The sequence below is a fragment of the Camelus dromedarius genome, chromosome 4 (assembly GCF_036321535.1).
Source record: "Camelus dromedarius isolate mCamDro1 chromosome 4, mCamDro1.pat, whole genome shotgun sequence".
NCBI classification, from domain to species: Eukaryota; Metazoa; Chordata; class Mammalia; order Artiodactyla; family Camelidae; genus Camelus; species Camelus dromedarius.
Genome location: NC_087439.1, coordinates 41,305,222 through 41,325,047, shown reverse-complemented (window position 1 = coordinate 41,325,047; position 19,826 = coordinate 41,305,222). Strand labels below are relative to the sequence as shown.

The 19,826-nt window shown below is 34.7% G+C and overlaps 2 protein-coding genes across 8 annotated transcripts in view; both read left to right on the top strand.

Moving 5' to 3' along the window:
* Nucleotides 1–19,826, top strand: part of SCN3A (sodium voltage-gated channel alpha subunit 3) — a 113,505-nt gene that overhangs the window by 81,569 nt on the left and 12,110 nt on the right. For all 7 annotated transcript variants that reach the window (XM_064484865.1, XM_031451569.2, XM_064484866.1 and 4 more), the window contains 3 exons: nt 5,454–5,574; nt 6,676–6,830; nt 7,606–7,779. In XM_064484865.1, the coding sequence (XP_064340935.1) occupies nt 5,454–5,574; nt 6,676–6,830; nt 7,606–7,779 (450 nt within the window). The remainder of the gene's footprint in view (nt 1–5,453; nt 5,575–6,675; nt 6,831–7,605; nt 7,780–19,826) is intronic.
* LOC116153027 (ATP synthase membrane subunit K, mitochondrial) lies at nt 18,269–18,642 on the top strand. Its single transcript, XM_031451570.2, has one exon. The coding sequence runs from the start codon at nt 18,354–18,356 to the stop codon at nt 18,528–18,530; it is 177 nt and encodes a 58-aa protein (XP_031307430.1). The 5' UTR covers nt 18,269–18,353; the 3' UTR covers nt 18,531–18,642.

Sequence of the window (19,826 nt, the reverse complement as noted above, 5' to 3'; positions counted from 1 at the left end):
TGAAAAGTTCATGAGTATTGGCAGTTTTCAAGGCTTTTGGTGAAAAAAAAATGCCTGATTAGAGTCTGAGGTTTGTTTCTAGGTTTAATTTATACATACTCTCTTCTTCTTACGGATAAGTGAGAATTAGTTGTAGAATGCAACAAATTCAGACATAAAATTACTAATAAAAATAGAAAAAATACAGTCCTGGTGATTTATGTAATTAACTTACCAATGACTTTTTAGTTTTAGGAGTAAAACAATATTATTAGTCATTGAAGAAAATATGACTTTTTTTTTCACAAGCAAGATAGAAATAAACGGTGCTGGAAAATTTTCATTTAATGTTTACAACAGGATTCCCTCCTTTTCAAAGCCTTTACGGAAACTTTGAAACTGATGCTTGACTACGGTCCCAAGCTCACCCCTCTGTAGAAAAGGCCCTGTGCTGTGTTTTCAGGATCTAGAGAGCAATGGGAGAATACCTCTAGCTTCTAATTTCTGTTACATTCTCAGTATCTTCCAAATGCTCTTTTGAAACTGAATGTGAGACAACTCTTCCAGACCCAGATGGGTGTGTGAGTAGCCATTTTAAACCCATCTCAACCTTTAGAGAACTGTTTTGCTGCTTTAGTGTACTTCTGTTGAAATAAAACTCAATTAAGGCAAGTGTAGATAGAAATTTTTGTGTGTCTTAAGATAACTTTTTCTTTTACCTGCTGGATGCTCCTTAAGCTTATTCTTCAACTACCATCTAATTATTTTCAGTTTCATATATTGCATTCTCAATAAGGCTCTTTTAAAATAAAAGGAGCACCAGGGCTGTTACATATTTAAAGTATGTTGAAGTCAAACCGAATAGAAATGGCTTATGTGTTTAACCATTTAATATGTGGTTCAGAAAAAAGAGCTATTGGTTTTAGTCCTGTTCTTCCTGCTTTGGACAGGCAGCCCAATGGACTCACTATGCAGCTACCTAGTCTTGAAGTAAAATATCTTGAAGTCAAGATATGGATAGACATATCCAAAAGATCAGACTAAGGCCCTGATAGAATATGTGACCAAAAGATTTTCGTCTTCTACTTGCAAGACAAAACCCAGAAGCTCTGAAAGAAATGGCTAGATTTTAAAGGCAATCTGTAATGGCTGAATCTTTTATTTTTGCCTTTTGAATCATACAGCACTTTGTGAGAGTCAAACATTTGATAGCTGATTGAAAATAAATGAAATGTGAGCGCATTTCAGTGGAAGTAGGCCAGTTGCTAACATTCTCTTCTGACTCTGAAAGTTAAATTTCACTATTTAATTGGATAAAAATCAATAGCCACGTTCATCATAAGGGGGAATTTCTATATAAGTCCATGTTATTAGGGGGAAAATGGTCTTTGGGGTACTGATTCTCTCATTTCCTATGAGTGGTATTTGCAGCTGACATTCTTGAAAACTTCGTATTCAGGTACCATGTCATTGAGAACATGGTTCTTGGATCAACGTGCGGCTTCCACAGCATTGCGCCGGGCTTCTGCTACAGCCAGGCATGTTTTCTGTGGCTGAATTAGGCCTGGAGAATGTTGCATCTTCAAACCTGCTTTCCAATATGCATTTGTACAGCATAAGCCATCATCCCTCTGTAGACTCAATAATCTCTACAAGGGATGGAAGATTTTAGCCTTAAGTGCCATAAAATATTGAGGTATAGGGAGAAAACAGTACAAGAAGATAAGTGATGAGCTTGTACTATGTGATTTTATATGCAATCTTTCTATTGTTATGCCTATATACCTAATTATATTTTTCTAACTACTTCAGAACAAGTATTATTTTTAGTTATTTAGCATAGTCATCAAGTTCCTTAATGTGGAAAATTTCATTTCAAGTTTCTTTGCTTTTTTTTTTTTTATCGTTGTAGTATCACAGCTATGGCAATTTAAAGAAAGTAAGTTATTCTTTGTATTTATCACCAGTCACCTGCTTTTAAATCAGTTACATGCTTTTAAATAAATTTGGAAGTCATTTTGGTATGGCTATGATAAAATGTATCACAAACTACCCTCTATCAGAATATGAATGCCAAAATGTTGGACTTAATTTCCAAAAGTTTAAATTATGTATATAGTATTATACCTATGTATAGAATTTTAAATGCTTAAGTAGTTTTCTAGGGTATAAATTTAAAAATTTTTAAATACAGCAGTAAAATTCTTTACATATCCAGTGACTACAGCTTATGAGGCAGTACATCATAATTGGTAAGTTGCTGTAACTTAATAAGAACACAGTCTAAACTTTAATTTATAAATGTAGGTAAATTCACAACTTTAAAATTATGTAGTGGATACAATATTTTTATAACTTCACAGAATAAAATGTATTAAAATAAATCGTATTTCCTATGACAAAAATGTGGCCTATGAAGATTATACCATTAATAAGCCTGAATCCTCCAACTAGGAAGAATTAACTGTATTAAACTCCTTTAAAGGGAAAGGAGCCACCCAAAAACGCATCTTAGTGACATGAACACCAGCTTACCAACTATTATTTAGCTTCGGTGCATGAGGGTCTACAAGTCTCCAAACATTCCTTAAGGAGCTTACCTTCCTTAAGACTAATGAGCTTATTAGCCTATGATCAGAAAAAATCCTGGATAACAGTGAAACAGTTCTCCATGTAAAATGGATTCTGCTCATTTGAGAAGAGCGAAAACATGCAGAGTTTTTTTCCTTATCTGTTTTCAAAAAACATACTATGATTCATAAGGCCAGGCAGATGGAGGCAAACTAACTCACATACTGACACTCTCTGCTTTACAATGTATATGACAGTCATAGCAATTTAGAAAATTGAAATTATTCATTTTAAACATGTTAACCACATTCACAAATGTTTATAATCTAAAGACAGTACAAAAACACATCCAGAGGTCGATACTTGGTGAAGAGTGTCATTCAGATTAATGGCTACTGTTACTTATGCTGTGAAAGATTTGCTTTAAATAAGTATTTGTATTTAAACATAAGACATTTGTATAATATATGGCAGAGAATTATAATGCAAAAAAATTGAACATCTCACAACTGTATTAGCAGTGGTAAAATAAGAAGGGAAGGGTGAGTATACTTTCTAAAGTTTTCAAATGGAAAAGTATATGTGTATTCGCCCTATATACATATACACTTATTACTTTCTTCCTTCAGATTTCTTTATTGACTGTCTGCCAATATTTTAGAGAAACATTTTGGAAATATGTTTTTTTATCACTAAAATATTATTAATTAAATAATTCTTATTAGTTAAGAAAATGCATTTTCTAATACAATTAAACAGACTTCTGTAAAGACCACAGTTGAGTTATGTATCAAAATTAAAAGATCAAATTATCTAAACACTATAATTCTCTCTATAACAGTAATAACAAAATGCATTCAACCATTCATTTATTCACTTTTCATAAAATCACATAACTATTTAGTGTCTATTCTGTGCTTGGATCTTTTGGTGTATAATATATGTGTATGTGTGTACATTTTTATATATCTACATGTACATAAACATATAACTTTATGTACATATATAATTTATAAATATATTTATGAGAATATTTGGTCAACACAAACAAGTATTATGGACTAAATGTTCTATAAAATTAAGCATGGAGAAATCATGCAGGAAAGAAAGGTTTCATGAAGGAGTGGATCATGACAAGGCTCAAAAAAAGTTATTCAGCTTGGATCGGCCAAAAGGAAGAAGAAATATGAAGCTTTTTATAACTAATTTCAAAATAATTTGGTTTCTCACTGGTTTTCTTTATGCAGTGGATATTATTGCTGCCACTTATCAAATGTCATAGTGTCTAACCCATAAACCACCAGTGAAATTAGAAGGGAAGAGTTCATTGCCGAGTCCAAACAATTATCTAGTATTTTCTTGGTTATATCAAAGCTGCTACAATTGTATCCAGCAGTAGCTTTCCTGGGATTTTCTTAAAAGAATAAAGATATTCTGGCTGTAAGAAACAGAAAAATCCTGAGAGAGAAAAGTATGTCTTGGTCTTCCACCTCTCCAAAAAACAGCAGAATTTAGTGGTAAAAATTCTCGTACTATAATGATCCTAAGAACCATCAGCCAGAAATTTTGGCCTCATGCCTCTCTTTAGTATACTCCAGACTAGAAGATATTTTATTATAATATTATATTTTGACTTGAGGTAACTTTCATAATATATTTAGTTGGACATGGTTAATCTCACCCTCAAGGTAATACCACAGAAAGTATCATCTGGATACAATTCTTCAAACAGTTCACATTATAAAGTACTAAACTACATTTGCATTATGATTTCAATAAATCAAGAATTTTGAGCCAAGTTTCCTCCAATACAACCTACATTTAGGGAGTCATCTAGGCACTGTTCAATAACACATTTACTCTTTCAGGGGCTAGGGCAGAGTGACCCAACTACTTAGCTACTAAAGTTAATGGGGCCTTGGAAACCATTAATGTGTCCATGTTCTTTCATTCTAAAAGCTTTACATTGCCTGGGTTGTGCTGTTTGTCATGTCTCTGCATCACTTTTCATAAAACATTGCACATCTATAGTGTCTTCCCAAGTAATATCAGAGTACTTACTAGATATTTATTTTTGCAACATTGAAGTGGCTCTTCCTAGCCATGTGGCATGTCACAATGATTTATTTAAAGGAAAAATTCACAGCCTGATCACATGTTGAATTCAGAATGTGCTCCTAATGAAAGTCTGCAGATTCTGGACAATGTCATTTATGAAGAAATTTCCATTTCGTTTAGAATTCTTTGGCAAGTATTGGATTCATTTAAGCAGCTCAGAAATGGGGAGAAATAGAGCCATCATTTTTCTGCTAGTAAAGTGAGAGGGAAATTATGTAAGCCAGAGAAAAATATAGCTCAAAGTTAAAATATAATGACTGTGACTAATGTTAATGTGCCATTCTTCCTTTCTAAAATTACAGAAACATGGACAGTAGTTACAGACAACTGGTAATGTTCTTTGCCCTCTGAAAATTTCCATTGGAAAAGTAGAAATTACAATTTGATCTGAAGCATTTTAATTACTGTAATCCATAATGAATGTCAGTATACCAAACTTGCATCAAACCATTCTTGATTTGGCCTAAGTATTAATGTATTAAATTATTTTCATATGGCATCCATAAACAAATGGAGATTATAAACAAGTTAATCGATATAATCCATCATTCCCAAATCACCAAAGTTGAATGCTGTCTAACCTTTTTTTGTCTGAATCAAGTCAGTAGTTACATTGTAGAACTTTTAATTATGTTAAATTATTAGTATATAATTATCAGTAATGTTAATAGAGTCAAATACTATCACTACTACTACCATTTTTTCACACCATGACAGAGCATTTCCAAATTAGCTGAATAAAAGGGGAGAAAAATCACATCTTTGCAATGGGGTTTTGTTTCCAGAAACTAAATGCAACCAGCTCATCTGAAGGAAGTACAGTCGATGTTGCTCCACCCCGAGAAGGTGAACAAGCTGAAACTGAACCCGAGGAAGACCTTAAACCAGAAGCTTGTTTTACTGAAGGTAAACGAGCTCTAATACAGTTAAATGCAATCTCCCCTCTTCCATTCCAGAGACTAAATATACCTCATTTGAAAGAAATATTTCAAAGAAGTGGTGAGGGCATATTTATCTGTTTTCCTCTTTTCTTCTAAAAAGTTAATTTATCTGTATTTCCTGACTTTACTATAGCAGTTACTATGCCTGGACAATTAAGATAATTTGATATGTCCTTTTTTTCATCCTTCAGAATGTGGAGAAGTTAACTTTAGGAGATAAATGGAACTCTGGAACATCATCTCATTATTGATAAAGCAATCCCCTCAGACCTCACTGGCAATGTTGTGATTTGATTTATAGATGCTGCAATAATTACACCCCATCCCTTACAGTTTCAAATGTGGTTAATTTGTGCTATGATGTGTTTAAGAGCCTTGGCAGGGAGAACAGTAATTATTCTCACAGAGACCAGTACAGTGTCTAACACACAAATCAATAAAGATTTGCTGATTCAATGTGATTGCATTGAATCTGATAAGTAGTAACAGATAGAGCAGAAGATTAGATGGAAGTTAGAAATAACGTGAAAGCTAAGAGGAGGAGGACACAGGAAGAGAGATACTGACTGACAAGATGAGTCATAGATGTGACTAAGAAAAGCACGGAGGCTGAAAATAAATTAGCTTGGGAAAACTGACAGTGGATGATACCTAGGAAGACAGGGGTATTTTCTGTGTGAAAAGAAGTGAGCACAAATCCAGGATCACATGAAAAAATGAACAATTTGAACATGTAGTTTTTCACCAAACCTGAGAGGTGTTCCTGTCTATCATTGGCCTTAAGGCAAAGAGAGATCTTAAACAGTGTTAAAGAATGAAACCATTTATACTCAAGCAACTATTGGTAAAGTAATTCCTTGAATTCTAGGTAGCTGGCTGATATTAAGTCTGAGAATGATGCATTATACAAGGAGAGATGCTGAAAATAACTAGGGAATGTAGTAGCCAGTTGCTCTATAAAATGATGATCTGAGACTAGGATGGGGAGGGAGCAAGAAAGTTTATTTCTTCCTATTTAAGACTGAAATAAATTTTTCTAATTAATTATATTTAATATTACTTTTAGGATGTATTAAAAAGTTTCCATTCTGTCAAGTAAGTATAGAAGAAGGCAAAGGAAAGATCTGGTGGAATCTCCGTAAAACCTGCTACAGCATTGTTGAACACAACTGGTTTGAGACTTTCATTGTCTTCATGATCCTTCTCAGTAGTGGCGCTTTGGTAAGTGAAATGCATATTGGCAAGAATCAGGTTCTAGTGAAACCTAAGTTTTCAGCTTATTCTCTGAAAACACCAAAAGTACACATTTAGATTAAGGAGGAAAAACTGGAGGTATATTTGTGTCTTGCAGAGCTTAGCGCCTAGGGTTTAACTATGCAAAATTCAGAAAAACTATGAGTTCAGAACCATGAGTAGCCAGATGGAATTTCTCATCTCGTGTTTTTCTAGCAGATGTTTTTCCTCACTGAGACAAATATTTACAGGGACATTCTGTAACTTCCTTACCTTCCCTGTCAAATCCCACCCAGTCCTCCCTAATAATCAGAATAACATTTATGGACCAAAAGTGTATTTTGTTTTCTTTATGCATAATCCATTTATTCTTTCAAAATGAGCCAGATCATTCAGAGAATCGTTAAAAGTAAGGTTGGAATAGGTCAAGTCTATCCCACACTAAGAGAATTTCTAGTTATTTTCTGAGTTCACATTATTTCTCCAAAAGCATGTCTTTATAGCAGTAATTGAGATAGAGATTTGGGGGTGAGTGGCAGGGAAGAAAGGACATACTAAATCAGTAAAGATATTGACATTTTCTTATCAACATTTTTCATTAGTTTTAGTCTTTAGATTTTGTCTAGTTTCATGTTTATTTGTCTGATATTTGCCAATATTTATCTAATTATTGCTTTGTGCCAAGTATTATACTAAGCAATTTTATAAAGTATTTGGTGGCGGCAAGCCATTCAAGTAAAATAAAAGCATTCTTGATTCACAGGCTTTTGAAGATATATACATTGAACAGCGAAAGACTATAAAAACCATGCTAGAATACGCTGACAAGGTCTTCACTTATATATTCATTCTGGAAATGCTTCTCAAATGGGTAGCTTATGGATTTCAAACATACTTCACTAATGCCTGGTGCTGGCTAGATTTCTTGATCGTCGATGTAAGTATCCTGAGTGATTTTTATGAAATTATTTTTTGACATTTCATGTATTTCAATAATTAAAACCTTGACTTTGGAGAACCTAGTTTCACTAATGCTGACACAGTTATGCAATTATCTTTTTGAAACCTACAATAAATGCAAAAACAAGGAAAGTCCCATGGGAAAACAATAGAAGAGGTCCTAAAAATATGGACAGTGGTAAGAGAAAACAGAGAGAGAGAGTTGTTCTATGCCACAAGCAGACATCTCTTCTTTTTCTGAAAGTTAAGGACCTCAGGGTAAGGAATAGTCAAAAATCTGTTAATTGACAGATCTAAGCACTTAGCTTATTAACAGCTCAATAAAAAAAAAAAATCTCTAGGAGGTAAAATCAAGACAGATTTGGTTCCAGGAGTTGTCAGAATTGCATTCTAAACCCTTATTAGAGTACATGTTACTAAATAATGTTAAAATAACCTATTTACTGTACTCATTCAGCCACATACCCACAGAGACAATAAAATGCATTACCATTCTTAAATCACTAGTTAGATATCTCAGTAGCTAATCAGATATTTACCATGCAGAGTTAGGTGTAAAGCTGTTCTGAATCTGATTACCCTGAGGTGAGCAGTCATAGGAAACACTGCCAATATTGAGATCTGTCTGACTTACAGTCTGGTTTTTTTTTGGTTTTTTTTTTGGTTTTTTGTTTTTTTGTTTTTTTTTTTATTCCAAGCAATGGAGAGGCACTGGGGCAAAATGACAGTCAGCTGGTCCTTTGTAGTCTGTGATATTCCATTGCACAAGGCTTCTCAGCCTCCCAACCAAAAAAAAAAAAAAAAAAAAAAAAAAAGTGCTTTAAGCACTATCTCTAACTGTTTTCCCACAATCATAAAGCACTTCATTTTTAGCTTTAACACTTGCCACTATGAATCAATGATTGCCATATGTGTGCATTCATTCCTTATATCATCTTTGACAAGTGTGGGCCTATCTAAATCTACACCCCTTTCTCCTACACATACACACTCATAATTCTATAACCAAAATGTGTTTAACCCTTTGAGTTGAGAAGAAATCTGCTGCCAAGTCACTATTAATAGATTAGAAATGACTTGCAATTTCCATGACTGGTCTTTAATGAATAATAGAGATGAATCTCAATACTGTCCTGAAAAGCTTCCAAACAGGGAAGTTTAATATTCTTATATTCTGCAGCTGAAATGGACCTTAAAGAATATCTAAACTTTATCCTAGACCATTTTCTAAACAGTTGATTGTAAACTAAAGCCTCAGTTTAAGGAATTTTCCAAAGATAGCATAGTTAGTAACAAAGTTGAGATTAGTGTCCTAATTCTGTAACTCTCAATTTAGTGCTCCTTTACACCTTAGATTTATTATCTAACTGGTACAAATGTTACATTTTCATACTGGCTTTGGAATTTAGCATTTATAATCTCCAGCTTCTCCCTGAAATGATGGAACACAGAATACATAAGAATCTTCCCTGGTTCAAAAAGATTTTATCATGTATGAAGATTGCTTACAAATGTGATACAACTTCTCCAGAAAATTCTGAAATTTACTGAAACATTTTCATTTACTGAAAAATTTACATTCACTGAAATACTTTCTACATTGTACTTTAAGTATTTCCATGTATTTCCCTCATATAGGAGAAATAAACATAATGCAAAAATCTCTCAAGGTTTTGTATAATGTTTGAATCTTTAGACACCTAATACAAACAGTTATCTACTGAATAATGTCAAAATGAATAAACTAATGACAAAGAATGGCACTCCCAAAATTAATTCCCCTTTAGTGGGTCTAAATTAATAGAATGGAACTGGTTACTTAAAGCCTTCTACCTTTGGGCAGTTATGTAATCTTCAATGGTTCTATTTTCTTCTTTTTCCCAAAGCAGGGACTGAAATGCATGAATTAATGTAACCTCAACTAACAACTTGTTCTCAGACCACTGGGTCCAGTAAGCTAAAGTAAATGTAGAGTTAAAACTGTTTTTCAAAGTACAAGGGTTTCACAGTCTATCAGGTATATTGCTGTAAACAACAGCCGCAGAAAAGCTAAAAACAAAACAAAACCATACCCCAAAAAATGAAGTATTAGTGAAGTACTTCAAACCTGAAGAAATATGCTTCTAAATCTTGAGAAATGTATCTATATAAAAATGTAATCTCTTCAATTCCCTACCTGAAAGTAAAAGTAGTGGACTATCTGTCCAACCTCTGTTAACATTCATTCATTTACCTGATAAGTATTTTGAATACCTAATAAGGGCCACATGTTCTTTAGATAAAGGATATATGAACAAGACAGATCAAGCCCTGTTTGATCTATGGGAGAGCAGAACAGACAGTAAAGATCTAAACAAATAAAATCGAAAAATAAGATAAAGGCAGATGGTGATTACTGCTATGAAATAAAGCAAGGGAATGGGATAGAGAATGACTGCAGAATGGGGAGCAGCAGGAGAGTGTTAGCAAGAGTCTAGGGATGGTGTCTTTGGGGAGGTAAATGATGAGAAAGAGTGTCTCAGTCCATTTGGGCTGCTGTAACAAGACTGCCATAGATTTAGTGACTTATAAACAACAGAAATTTATTTTTCACAGTTCTGGAGGCTGCAAAGTCCCAGAATAAAGTGCCAGCAGATTCAGAGTCTGGCAAGAGCCCACTTCCTAGTTCAGAGGCAGCAGCCTTTTTGCTGTGTCCTCACATGAAGGAAGGGGCAAGCGAGCTCTCTAGGGTGTTTATAAGGGCACTAATCCCATTCATGTGGGCTCTGCCCTCATGACCTAATCCCCTCCCAAAGTCCCCACCTCCAAATACCTTCACACTGAGCGTTAGATTTCAACATATGAATTTTGGGCGGACATAAACATTCAGTTTATAACAATGGGTCAGCCATCGAAGACCTGAGGGAACAGAAAAGAACAATCTGAAGGCTGTGAAGTGAGTATGAGCTCAGGACACTCAAGAGACAGAAGGAAAGCTGTTGTGCTTGTGTATGATGAAACATGGGCAAGAGTAATAGAAACTGAATTTAGAGAGGTACCTAGAGGCCATGGTAAGAAGTTCATGTTTTATTGTAATTTATTATGTATTGCATATATTATGTAATTTATTATATATTGATTGGAGTTACAATGGGAAGCTCAGGGAAGGGAGGGTGAGCAGGGATCTGATCTACTGTTTTTAAATGATCACATCTGGCTATGGGGAAGGAATGGCAAAAAGTCAAAGCCAGGAGATCAATTAGGGACTAATAATCTCGGAAAGACAAGATTAAGGTGATGAAACTTACTGAAGAACTAGAAATGTGGTATAGAAGAAAAGGGAGGATTCAACAAATAGATTTTCTTTCAACCTGAACAAACAGGTAGAGAATGAAATCATTAACTGGAATGGGGAAGATCAAAAAACAGGTTTGACAGGGCAAGCAGATGGTAGGTGAGAGAGGGATGTACTAAGTTTGAGATACCTATTAGACATTTAAGATAAGATGTTGAATTTTATGCAAGTCTCAATTTTGGAGAGTTGCCAAGACCTGATTATGAGTTTAGGAGTCAAGAAACAGATGACATTTGAAGCCATGAACCTGGATTTGCTCACCTAGGCAAAGAATGCAAGTTGACAAGGGGGCCTAGACCAAACTCTGGGGACATTTCAACATTTAGAAGTTGAGCAAAAGAGAAGTAACCAGTAAATTAGATAGAGAAGTAGCAGTCAGAAGGAAAAAGAAAACAAGAATATAGATAGTGTCACAGAAGCCCAGAGGAGATGGTTGGGTTTTTCCAAAGGAGGGGTGATCAATTTTGTCAGATGCTACAAGGAAGTCAAGTGACATGAGTACTGAGAAATGACAGATTGGATAAAATGGACATCATTGGTGTCATTTTTAAGAGATGTCTCATAGAAGTGATGGGGATAAAGTACAGGAAATACTGGAAAGATTTAGGAAAGAATGGAGATGGAGATAGAGACAGCAAGTATGATAATTCAGGCTGGAATCAAGTAGAACAACTTAACCCATGATTTTGTTTGCCAGAATACTATACTAGATGGACCACTTTTTCTGATTCTGTAAAACATTTTTTTCTCCTATCTAAAGGTCAAAAAGATACTATCTTCATATAAAAACCAAACTATCCTATACTATAACTATACAGACTATACTATAGATGCTATTTTTAGCCACAAAATGAACTAAACATACAATCATAATTTATTGAAAAAAGTTCACATTTTTGGGGTCCTTATGGATTTTTGCATAAATGTCATCCCTAAGAAAATTCATTGAGCAACTATCATGAAAACTTCAAATTTGGTTCTAAATTATCCAAAGTGCTAAGGTGTGCAAAACACACTCTTGGTAAAGAGTCAACCATCATGAAATAGTTATTGCCCACAAGTGATTTCCACTTTACAGACAGCACAAGTTGCTGATGTGGTTGAAATGAGATGCTTGATGTTTGCTACTCAGAAACTCTTTTCCTTCTTGCTTAAGGGCTCTTTACAGCACTCATCAGCTGCTCTGTTGAGGTGAACAAAAGCAGAATAGGGACATTTTCTGATTCTAATATGTATTTCAAATTGCCATCAACCTCTAGAATCTGGTGGCCCCTGCCTTAGTTCTTGACATTCCATTCTTGACATACTGGCATTCTCAAGTAATGAAGCCAGAATTGTTGTTAGTTTTAGCAGCCACAATAAGATGCCTAGCACTTTCTGAGCACTTACTGTGGGAATGGTACTAATTAAGAGCCTGACCTAATTGATAATAAAGAAAATTAGTAACCCTGATTTAATGCTTACTGTGTACAGCTGCTGCTAAAATTACTTTGTATATGTTAACTCATCTAATCTTCAGAACTCTTGAGTTATAAACCATAATTATTCTCATAGGGAAACTTAAGGCAAAGAAAGGTTGTTACTCGCTCAAGTAAACACAGCTAATAAGAGGTTAAGTTGGATTTCTTACCCAAGGAATCTGGCTCTAATGACTGTGCTTCCTAACCCCTACATTACAAACCTCATTATTGATATTGCTTTTTAATTATAGATTATTTATTAATCCTCTTAACAATCCTGTGATGTAATTCTTATTATCTCTATTTTGCTACTGATAAAATGAGGTTTAGAGATGTCATACAGCTGTTAGGTGGCAGAGCTACCTCTATCTAGCACTGTGCTCTTTCCCCCATATTTTGCAACAGAGCACAGATACATCTGAAATATCATACTGCACTAGTCAAAGAGTTCCTACATTACACTCTGAAGTTGGTTGCCTTTGGAGCTAGTGAATGAAAACAATGAGATGCCTTGCTAATATGTACACATCTGCCCTGAATTTTACCTGGGGCTCTTGTGGAAAGATGTGATTAAATTAAAAGAATTTTGAGATAAAGGAACTGAATAGCTATAAATTGTCACTTTATATCAATTTCTGATCTCTCTCAAGACATACTTCCATGCAAACAGTCTAGTATGTGCTTTGGCTTTTTCTACAAATGTTTCCTAGTGGGAATGATTCACATTATTCCTTTTTTGGAAGGATTTAATTCTCTTTCAGTATCATCAATTTATTAATAAGAAAAATTTCTCACTGGCCAGGTTTAAAAATATAATCCTATTAACTTAACAGCATAAATTCTATGTTCCATTTTTAAAAGATTATGACTTTTAGCACAATTCTGATCTTTCCTTAAACTCCCATTAACATTTCTTATTGCTTCCTAGATAAGACCTACTGATACTCCTCCTGTCTGAGTACACTCATTACTTTTTCCCTGCAATCATGCATTTCTTCCTGAATTTCCTGTTGAAACTGGTGGTGGTATATCTATGAAGCTAAACTAAATGTTATCTTCAACTTATCCCTCTCTTCACCCCTCACAATCGATCAATCAGCAAATTCTACTCCATTTTACCTTCTAAAAAAATGAATTGGACACTCCTCTTCAACATCACACCAACACCACAACGACTAACTGGACCAAGCAATGGTTTACTAAACTTTCTCCCTGACTCTAGTCATCACCTCGTTAAACACCTCCGTTAGGAAGATCCACACAGCTCTTTCTTTTTCTTTTTTTTTTTTTAAAGCCTTCCCATGGGATACCTTACCAGTACATCACTGCTAAGATTCTAAGAAGTAATAGTGAAGGCAAATAAGGGTTTTCATATATATTAATAACAACTAACATTTGTCTTAATTCATTGAATCTTTACAACAACCACTGAAGCATCCACTGCTATGATCCCAATTTTGTAGATGAGGAAATTGAGGTACAGAGTAATTACTTAGCTAGTAAGTGACTATATATGCTCTACATATGTTCATTATGTAAAATGTCAAAAACAGCTCATTAAATCTAAGGATAGATTCATAATTACATACCCCATAAACAGAAGTAATCATGCTCACTATCAATCAGACCAGAACGTGAAGTATTTCACTATAGTATACTTGATTAAAGATGATGCATCCATTAATAAAGATACTATATCTTTTCAGCATGAATAATGTAGTGTTATTTTGCTTTAATCATCTTGAAATTACTGAATGATAGATTCCAGGCAAGGAAGTAAACTTAGAAATCATTTGATTCAAAGTCCTCACTTTTGAAAAATGGTGTTTGGAATATTTAAATGAAATTCCTGTTGAACCCATGGCTTCTATGTGCCACATAGCAGTCCACAGTGATGCACGAGCAGAATTTACTCATACGTTCCCCAGGAATGAACACTTAGATTATATCTAGCTTCCCTCGCCACAAACAATACCATAATGACCGAAAGATGTTTGCTTTCACATGTGTTTTGAGCACTGTGAATTTTCTGATCATATCAAAAGTTATAGACAAATAAATAAACTGTAAAAGCCGAAGGCAGAAGCAGAATGTCAAAGGCAAAGAGGCACCCCTGACTTACAAACTCCCCTTATATAAAAGTGTTAGAACTCTCATTCCTGACTGACGTTGGATAAGAACTGCTCTACACTTCTCAGACACTGGATAGCCTTCATTACATACTGTAAACCACACCCATCACAGCTGATCAAATCCTGCCATCTCCAGTATCCCTAACCTCCCATCTTCACTAAAATCCCTCTGCCACCACCTCCATGGCAGCATTGTACCTAGCCCTCACCACTACCTGAGCCCCTTTTTAGAAGCTGCCTAGACAACAGGAAACAGGACTGTTCTGAAGTGGAAGGGAGGAAGTGTGCGCTTAGCAATCTGAAGCTCTAGGTGCCTTGCCCTAAGAAATACTGAGTCCACATGCCATTTAATCCCTAAGGTGCTATTAATGGAAAACCCTCCATTGCATGATACATTAAAGAGGCTTTTCTGGTCTCACAGGGAAACTCAACCACAATGTGGATTATTGTTTCTACGTTCTGACCTCTGTAACAGATATAGATTTTATTCTGTAAGCCGTAAAGGTATTATTCCATCCTGCTCTCCTACAGGGCTGGAGAGGGGTGGATGAAGGGCCTCAAGTGTCCAGTTTCCTACATAGAGAATTTCAATCAACTCTGTTTTCAGTGCCATCCATTACACCTGTTTTAGAGAAACATGGTGTCTCCAGGTCCATAGCCTCTTGAGAGTCCATTGAAACGATCTGACTTGCTTCTTCAGGTACCTGGGTTTCATGATCCTGCTTCTGCTCTGCTGAGAAAGTAATCATTCCAGTGCGCTTTACAGTCCAGAATTTAACTCTCTTCCTTGTCTCCTTTCACATTCTCTTTGTATTCTTTCATTCTCTTTCTAGTTGAATTCTAATAGGGAATATAAATAATTATGTTGTTCAAACAAATACATTAAAATGAAAGTTTAGAGGGAATTTCTATGCATGTATGTACTGTTTGCTAATGACCTTTTTGTTACTGATTTGTAGGAGTTCTTTTCATATTAAGGAAATTTACTGTTTTGTCACATGTGGTATGACTCTTGCCTATTTGGGCTTTTGTCTCTTGAGTTTTTTGTTATGTAAAAATGTTTTCAATTGATTTAGTCAAATTTATCAGTCCTTTTTTCCCTTCTTGGTTTTTCTCATGCTTATGAAGACCATTTCCTTTTAAGATTATTAAACATTTTCTCATGTTTCTTTTCCATTTGTATTTGAGTTTTATTTGTTTCTCCATCCATTTTTATGTTTTAATTTCTGATCAATCTGAAACTTTTTTTATTATAGTCGGTTTACAATGTTGTATCAATTTCTGGTGTACAACATAACGTTTCAGTCATACATATACTTGTTTTCATATTCTTTTTCATTATAGGTTACTACAAGATATTGAAGATAGTTTCCTGTGCTATACAGTAGAAACTTGTTGTTTATCTATTTTATATATATTATTTATCTGCAAATCTCGAACTCCCAATTTATCCCTTCCCATCCCCTTTTCCCCTCAATAACCATGTTTGTTTTCTATGTCTGTGAGTCTGTTTCTATTTTGTAAGTTCATTTGTCTTTTTTTTTAGATTCCATATATAAATGATATCATATGGTATTTTTCTTCCTCTTTCTGACTGACTTCACTTAGAATAATGATCTCCAGGTCCATCCATGTTGCTGCAAATGGCATTATTTTACTATTTTTTATGGCTGAGTAGTATTCTGTTGTATAAATACACCATATCTTCCTTATCCAGTCATTTGTGGATGGACATTTAGGTTGTTTCCATGTCTTGGCTATTGTACATAGTGCTGCTATGAACACTGGGTAGGGTGCATGTGTCTTTTCAACTAGAGTTCCCTTTGGATACATGCCCAGGAGTGGGATTGCTGGATCATATGGTAATTCTATTTTTAGTTTTTTGAGGAATCTCCATACTATTTTCCATAATGGTACCAAACTACATTCTCACCAACAATCTAAGAGAGTTCACTTTTCTCCACACCCTCTTCAGCATTTATTGTTTGTGGACTTTTTGATGATGGTCATTCTGACTGTTGTGAGATGATACTTCATTGTAGTTCTGATTTGCATTTTTCTGATAATTAGCAATATTGAGTATTTTCTCATGTGCCTATTGGCCATTTGTATTTCTTCATAGGAGAATTGCTTGTTTAGGTCTTCTGCCCATTTTTGGATTGGTTGTTTGGTTTTTTCTTATTAAGTTGCATGAGCCATTTGTATATTCTGGAAATTAAGCCCTTATCAGTCTCATCATTTGCAAATATTTTCTCACATTCCATAGGTTGTCTTTTCTTTTTTTTAATAGTTTCCTTTGCTGTGAAAAAATTTATAAAGTCCCATTTGTTTATTTTTGCTTTTATTTCTCTTGCCTAGGTAGACTGCCCTAGGAGAACACTGCTGTGAGTTATGTCAGAAAATGTTTGCCTATGTTTTCTTCCCGGAGGTTTATAGTGTCTTGTCTTATGTTTAAGTCTTTAGTCCATTTGGAGTTCATTTTTGTGTATGGTGTGAGGGAGTGTCTTAACTTTTTAAATTTACATGCAGCTGTCCAGTTTTCTCAACACCACTTGCTGAAGAGACTGTCTTTTCTCTCCATTGTATATTCTTGCCTCCTTTGTCACCGGAACTTATTTTGGTGTAAGGTGTGAGGTGAGGCTCCAATACTATCTTCCTCCAAATGGTTTCTCATTTAAGTTGTTTCTTTCACCTCTCATTTAAAATGCTACCCTTATCTTCATGCTAACTCTTGGTATGTCGGTCTAATTTGGATTTGCTTCATTCACTTTTTGTCTACTAATATGAAAGCTGTAATCATTAGATTTATAATTGGTTTTAATATCATGTGGGATCTGTCCTTTCTGATTGCTATTTTTATTAAAACAATAATAGTTTAGATTATTCTTATACTTTTATTTTTCCTTGTTAATATTTTTAAGTTTGTATAGTTCCAAAAGATACCTGTACAAACTTTAAAAAAAATAATATGAAAAATATATTAGTCAGAGCCTAAAATAATTATTATAATAGTTTTTCTCTTTATTCCCTTGTTTTTCTTTTAGGTCAACAATAACATGCATAAATAATAACTTCCACTTTTCTAATTCTTATAGCTTTTATTTCTTATAGCTTTATTTCTTGTTAAGTAATAATGTTGGTAAAGGGCACATTTTTCTTTTTCTGGTTTTAATGGGAATGCTCCTAAATTTCTCCATCAAAAATTATGCAAGCTTTTGCACTGAAATATATCATCTAAATGTAGCCAGGTGACCATATGGTTTCAATCTTTTAACTGTTTATACCAAACATAAAAAATCATCATTAGCCATTTTTAAGGGAAATAAATTCATATCACTTGGTTCATTAACCAGTCACAGGACTTCCAGGGTCTTCTTCCATTCTCAAAACTAAAAAACCTATGGGAATTGGGGGAATTTCGGGGTGTTTGCACTAGATAAGTAAAACAAACAAAACACTGATTATCCAATTATTGTTCATCCAGGAGCAAAATAAATCCAGTTCCTAAATTAAAAAAAAAAAAAAAAAAAAAAAGGAGGCGGCTTCTTCTGGGTGGGCCGAGGGGCAGCTGCGTACATTGAAGGACACAGGCTGCAGAGCTGGTGTCTTTTGGAAGACTGAAATCATGGCAGGTCCAGAAACTGATGCCCAATTCCATTTCACTGGCATCAAAAAATATTTCAACTCTTACACTCTCACAGGGAGAATGAATTGTGTTCTGGCCACATATGGAAGCATTGCTTTGATAGTCTTATACTTCAAGTTAAGGTCTAAAAAAACTCCAGCTGTGAAAGCAACATAAACAGATCCTAAACTGTACCTCATCTGTTAAGTTCCCATGCTTAAAGAAGCTAATGTCAGCTCATCATGTGATACTCAATTTGTACAATAAATTATGAACCTGGAAAAAAAAATTCCTTCTCATTATTCCTTTCCTTCTCAGTCTCAAGAGAGGCTGCCACAGGAATGTGAAAAGGTGCGGATGACAACTAAGCCCCTGAAGCCTCTAGCACAGTCAGTTTCATGTATTTTCTGGGTAGTGAGGTACTTAAAATCATGTAAATTTGTACTAAAAATTCAGTTTTTGGCAGATTTTGTTACACTTTGCATACATTAGCAAGAATGCCTTTTGTGTTTAGCATAAAAGAGAGGAAGATTAAAATACTATATATTGAAAGGTTGAGGACAAAGTTGCTGAGGTGGGAAACACACTGGACTCGGAAATAGAAATTCCAGTTATGTGCTTTCCCCCTTGCTACTTTTTCTTGGACTAGTCATTTACTACTCTGAGACACAGATAATGAGTGAAAAAGATCACTGTAAGTTGTAAAGCACTCTACCAATATAAGGTATTATCTTCAAATTTTTAGTATATTGCAACTCTTGTAAATTATTTATTTCAAAATTGCCTTTAAAGCATATTGTTTTTCACAATAGTTAACTCAATAAAATGAGTTTTTGTCCTACACAAAATGATAGGAGGACCATTGAGAAGGCAGGCAGTTCACTAATGCCCAGATTCTCTAGCAACACACAGAGGGCCCCCAGTGTGATGGGGTGGTTATATGCAGGTGATGCCTCCCAGCTTTCAACCCACAACTTGCTGTCCTTCCAGAACTTCTGGTTCTGGCCTTTTTTTTGCCTTTCAAAGCATGAGCTTCCTTACTTCAGGGTCTAGAGAAATCTGCAGCTATTTTCTTTAAATGCCCAGGGTCTAGAGAAATTTGCAGCCATCTTCTTTAAATGAGTGAAGTCTTGAGAAAGCAGCTTCAAAAACTTGAAGCTGTGAATGCTTCCTGAGGCAGAGGAACCCAGAATATAGAAGCCTGTGTGTTCTCTAATAACCTTTCCAGTCTTCTGTAGCAGTGGATACTAGACAGAAATAAATAGCTCAATAAATTATACTGCCACTAGTCAAGTTTAACATTCAAGTCTTTTTTTTTTTCTGTTCAACTCTGTGACATACATGTTAAATTAAACAATGAGAGGACAGTGGTTCCATTTGCCTTTAAAGCTTTGGTTCTGTCTTTTATGTAATCCTTTATACTATGGCCCTTAAGCCATCTAGTGGTTGTAATAATTTAACTTCTCTCCTGTG

Coding starts and splice junctions, on each gene's coding strand:
- LOC116153027 (XM_031451570.2), top strand. CDS start 18,354: ATGGCAGGTCCAGAAACTGATGCCCAATTCCATTTCACTGGCATCAAA.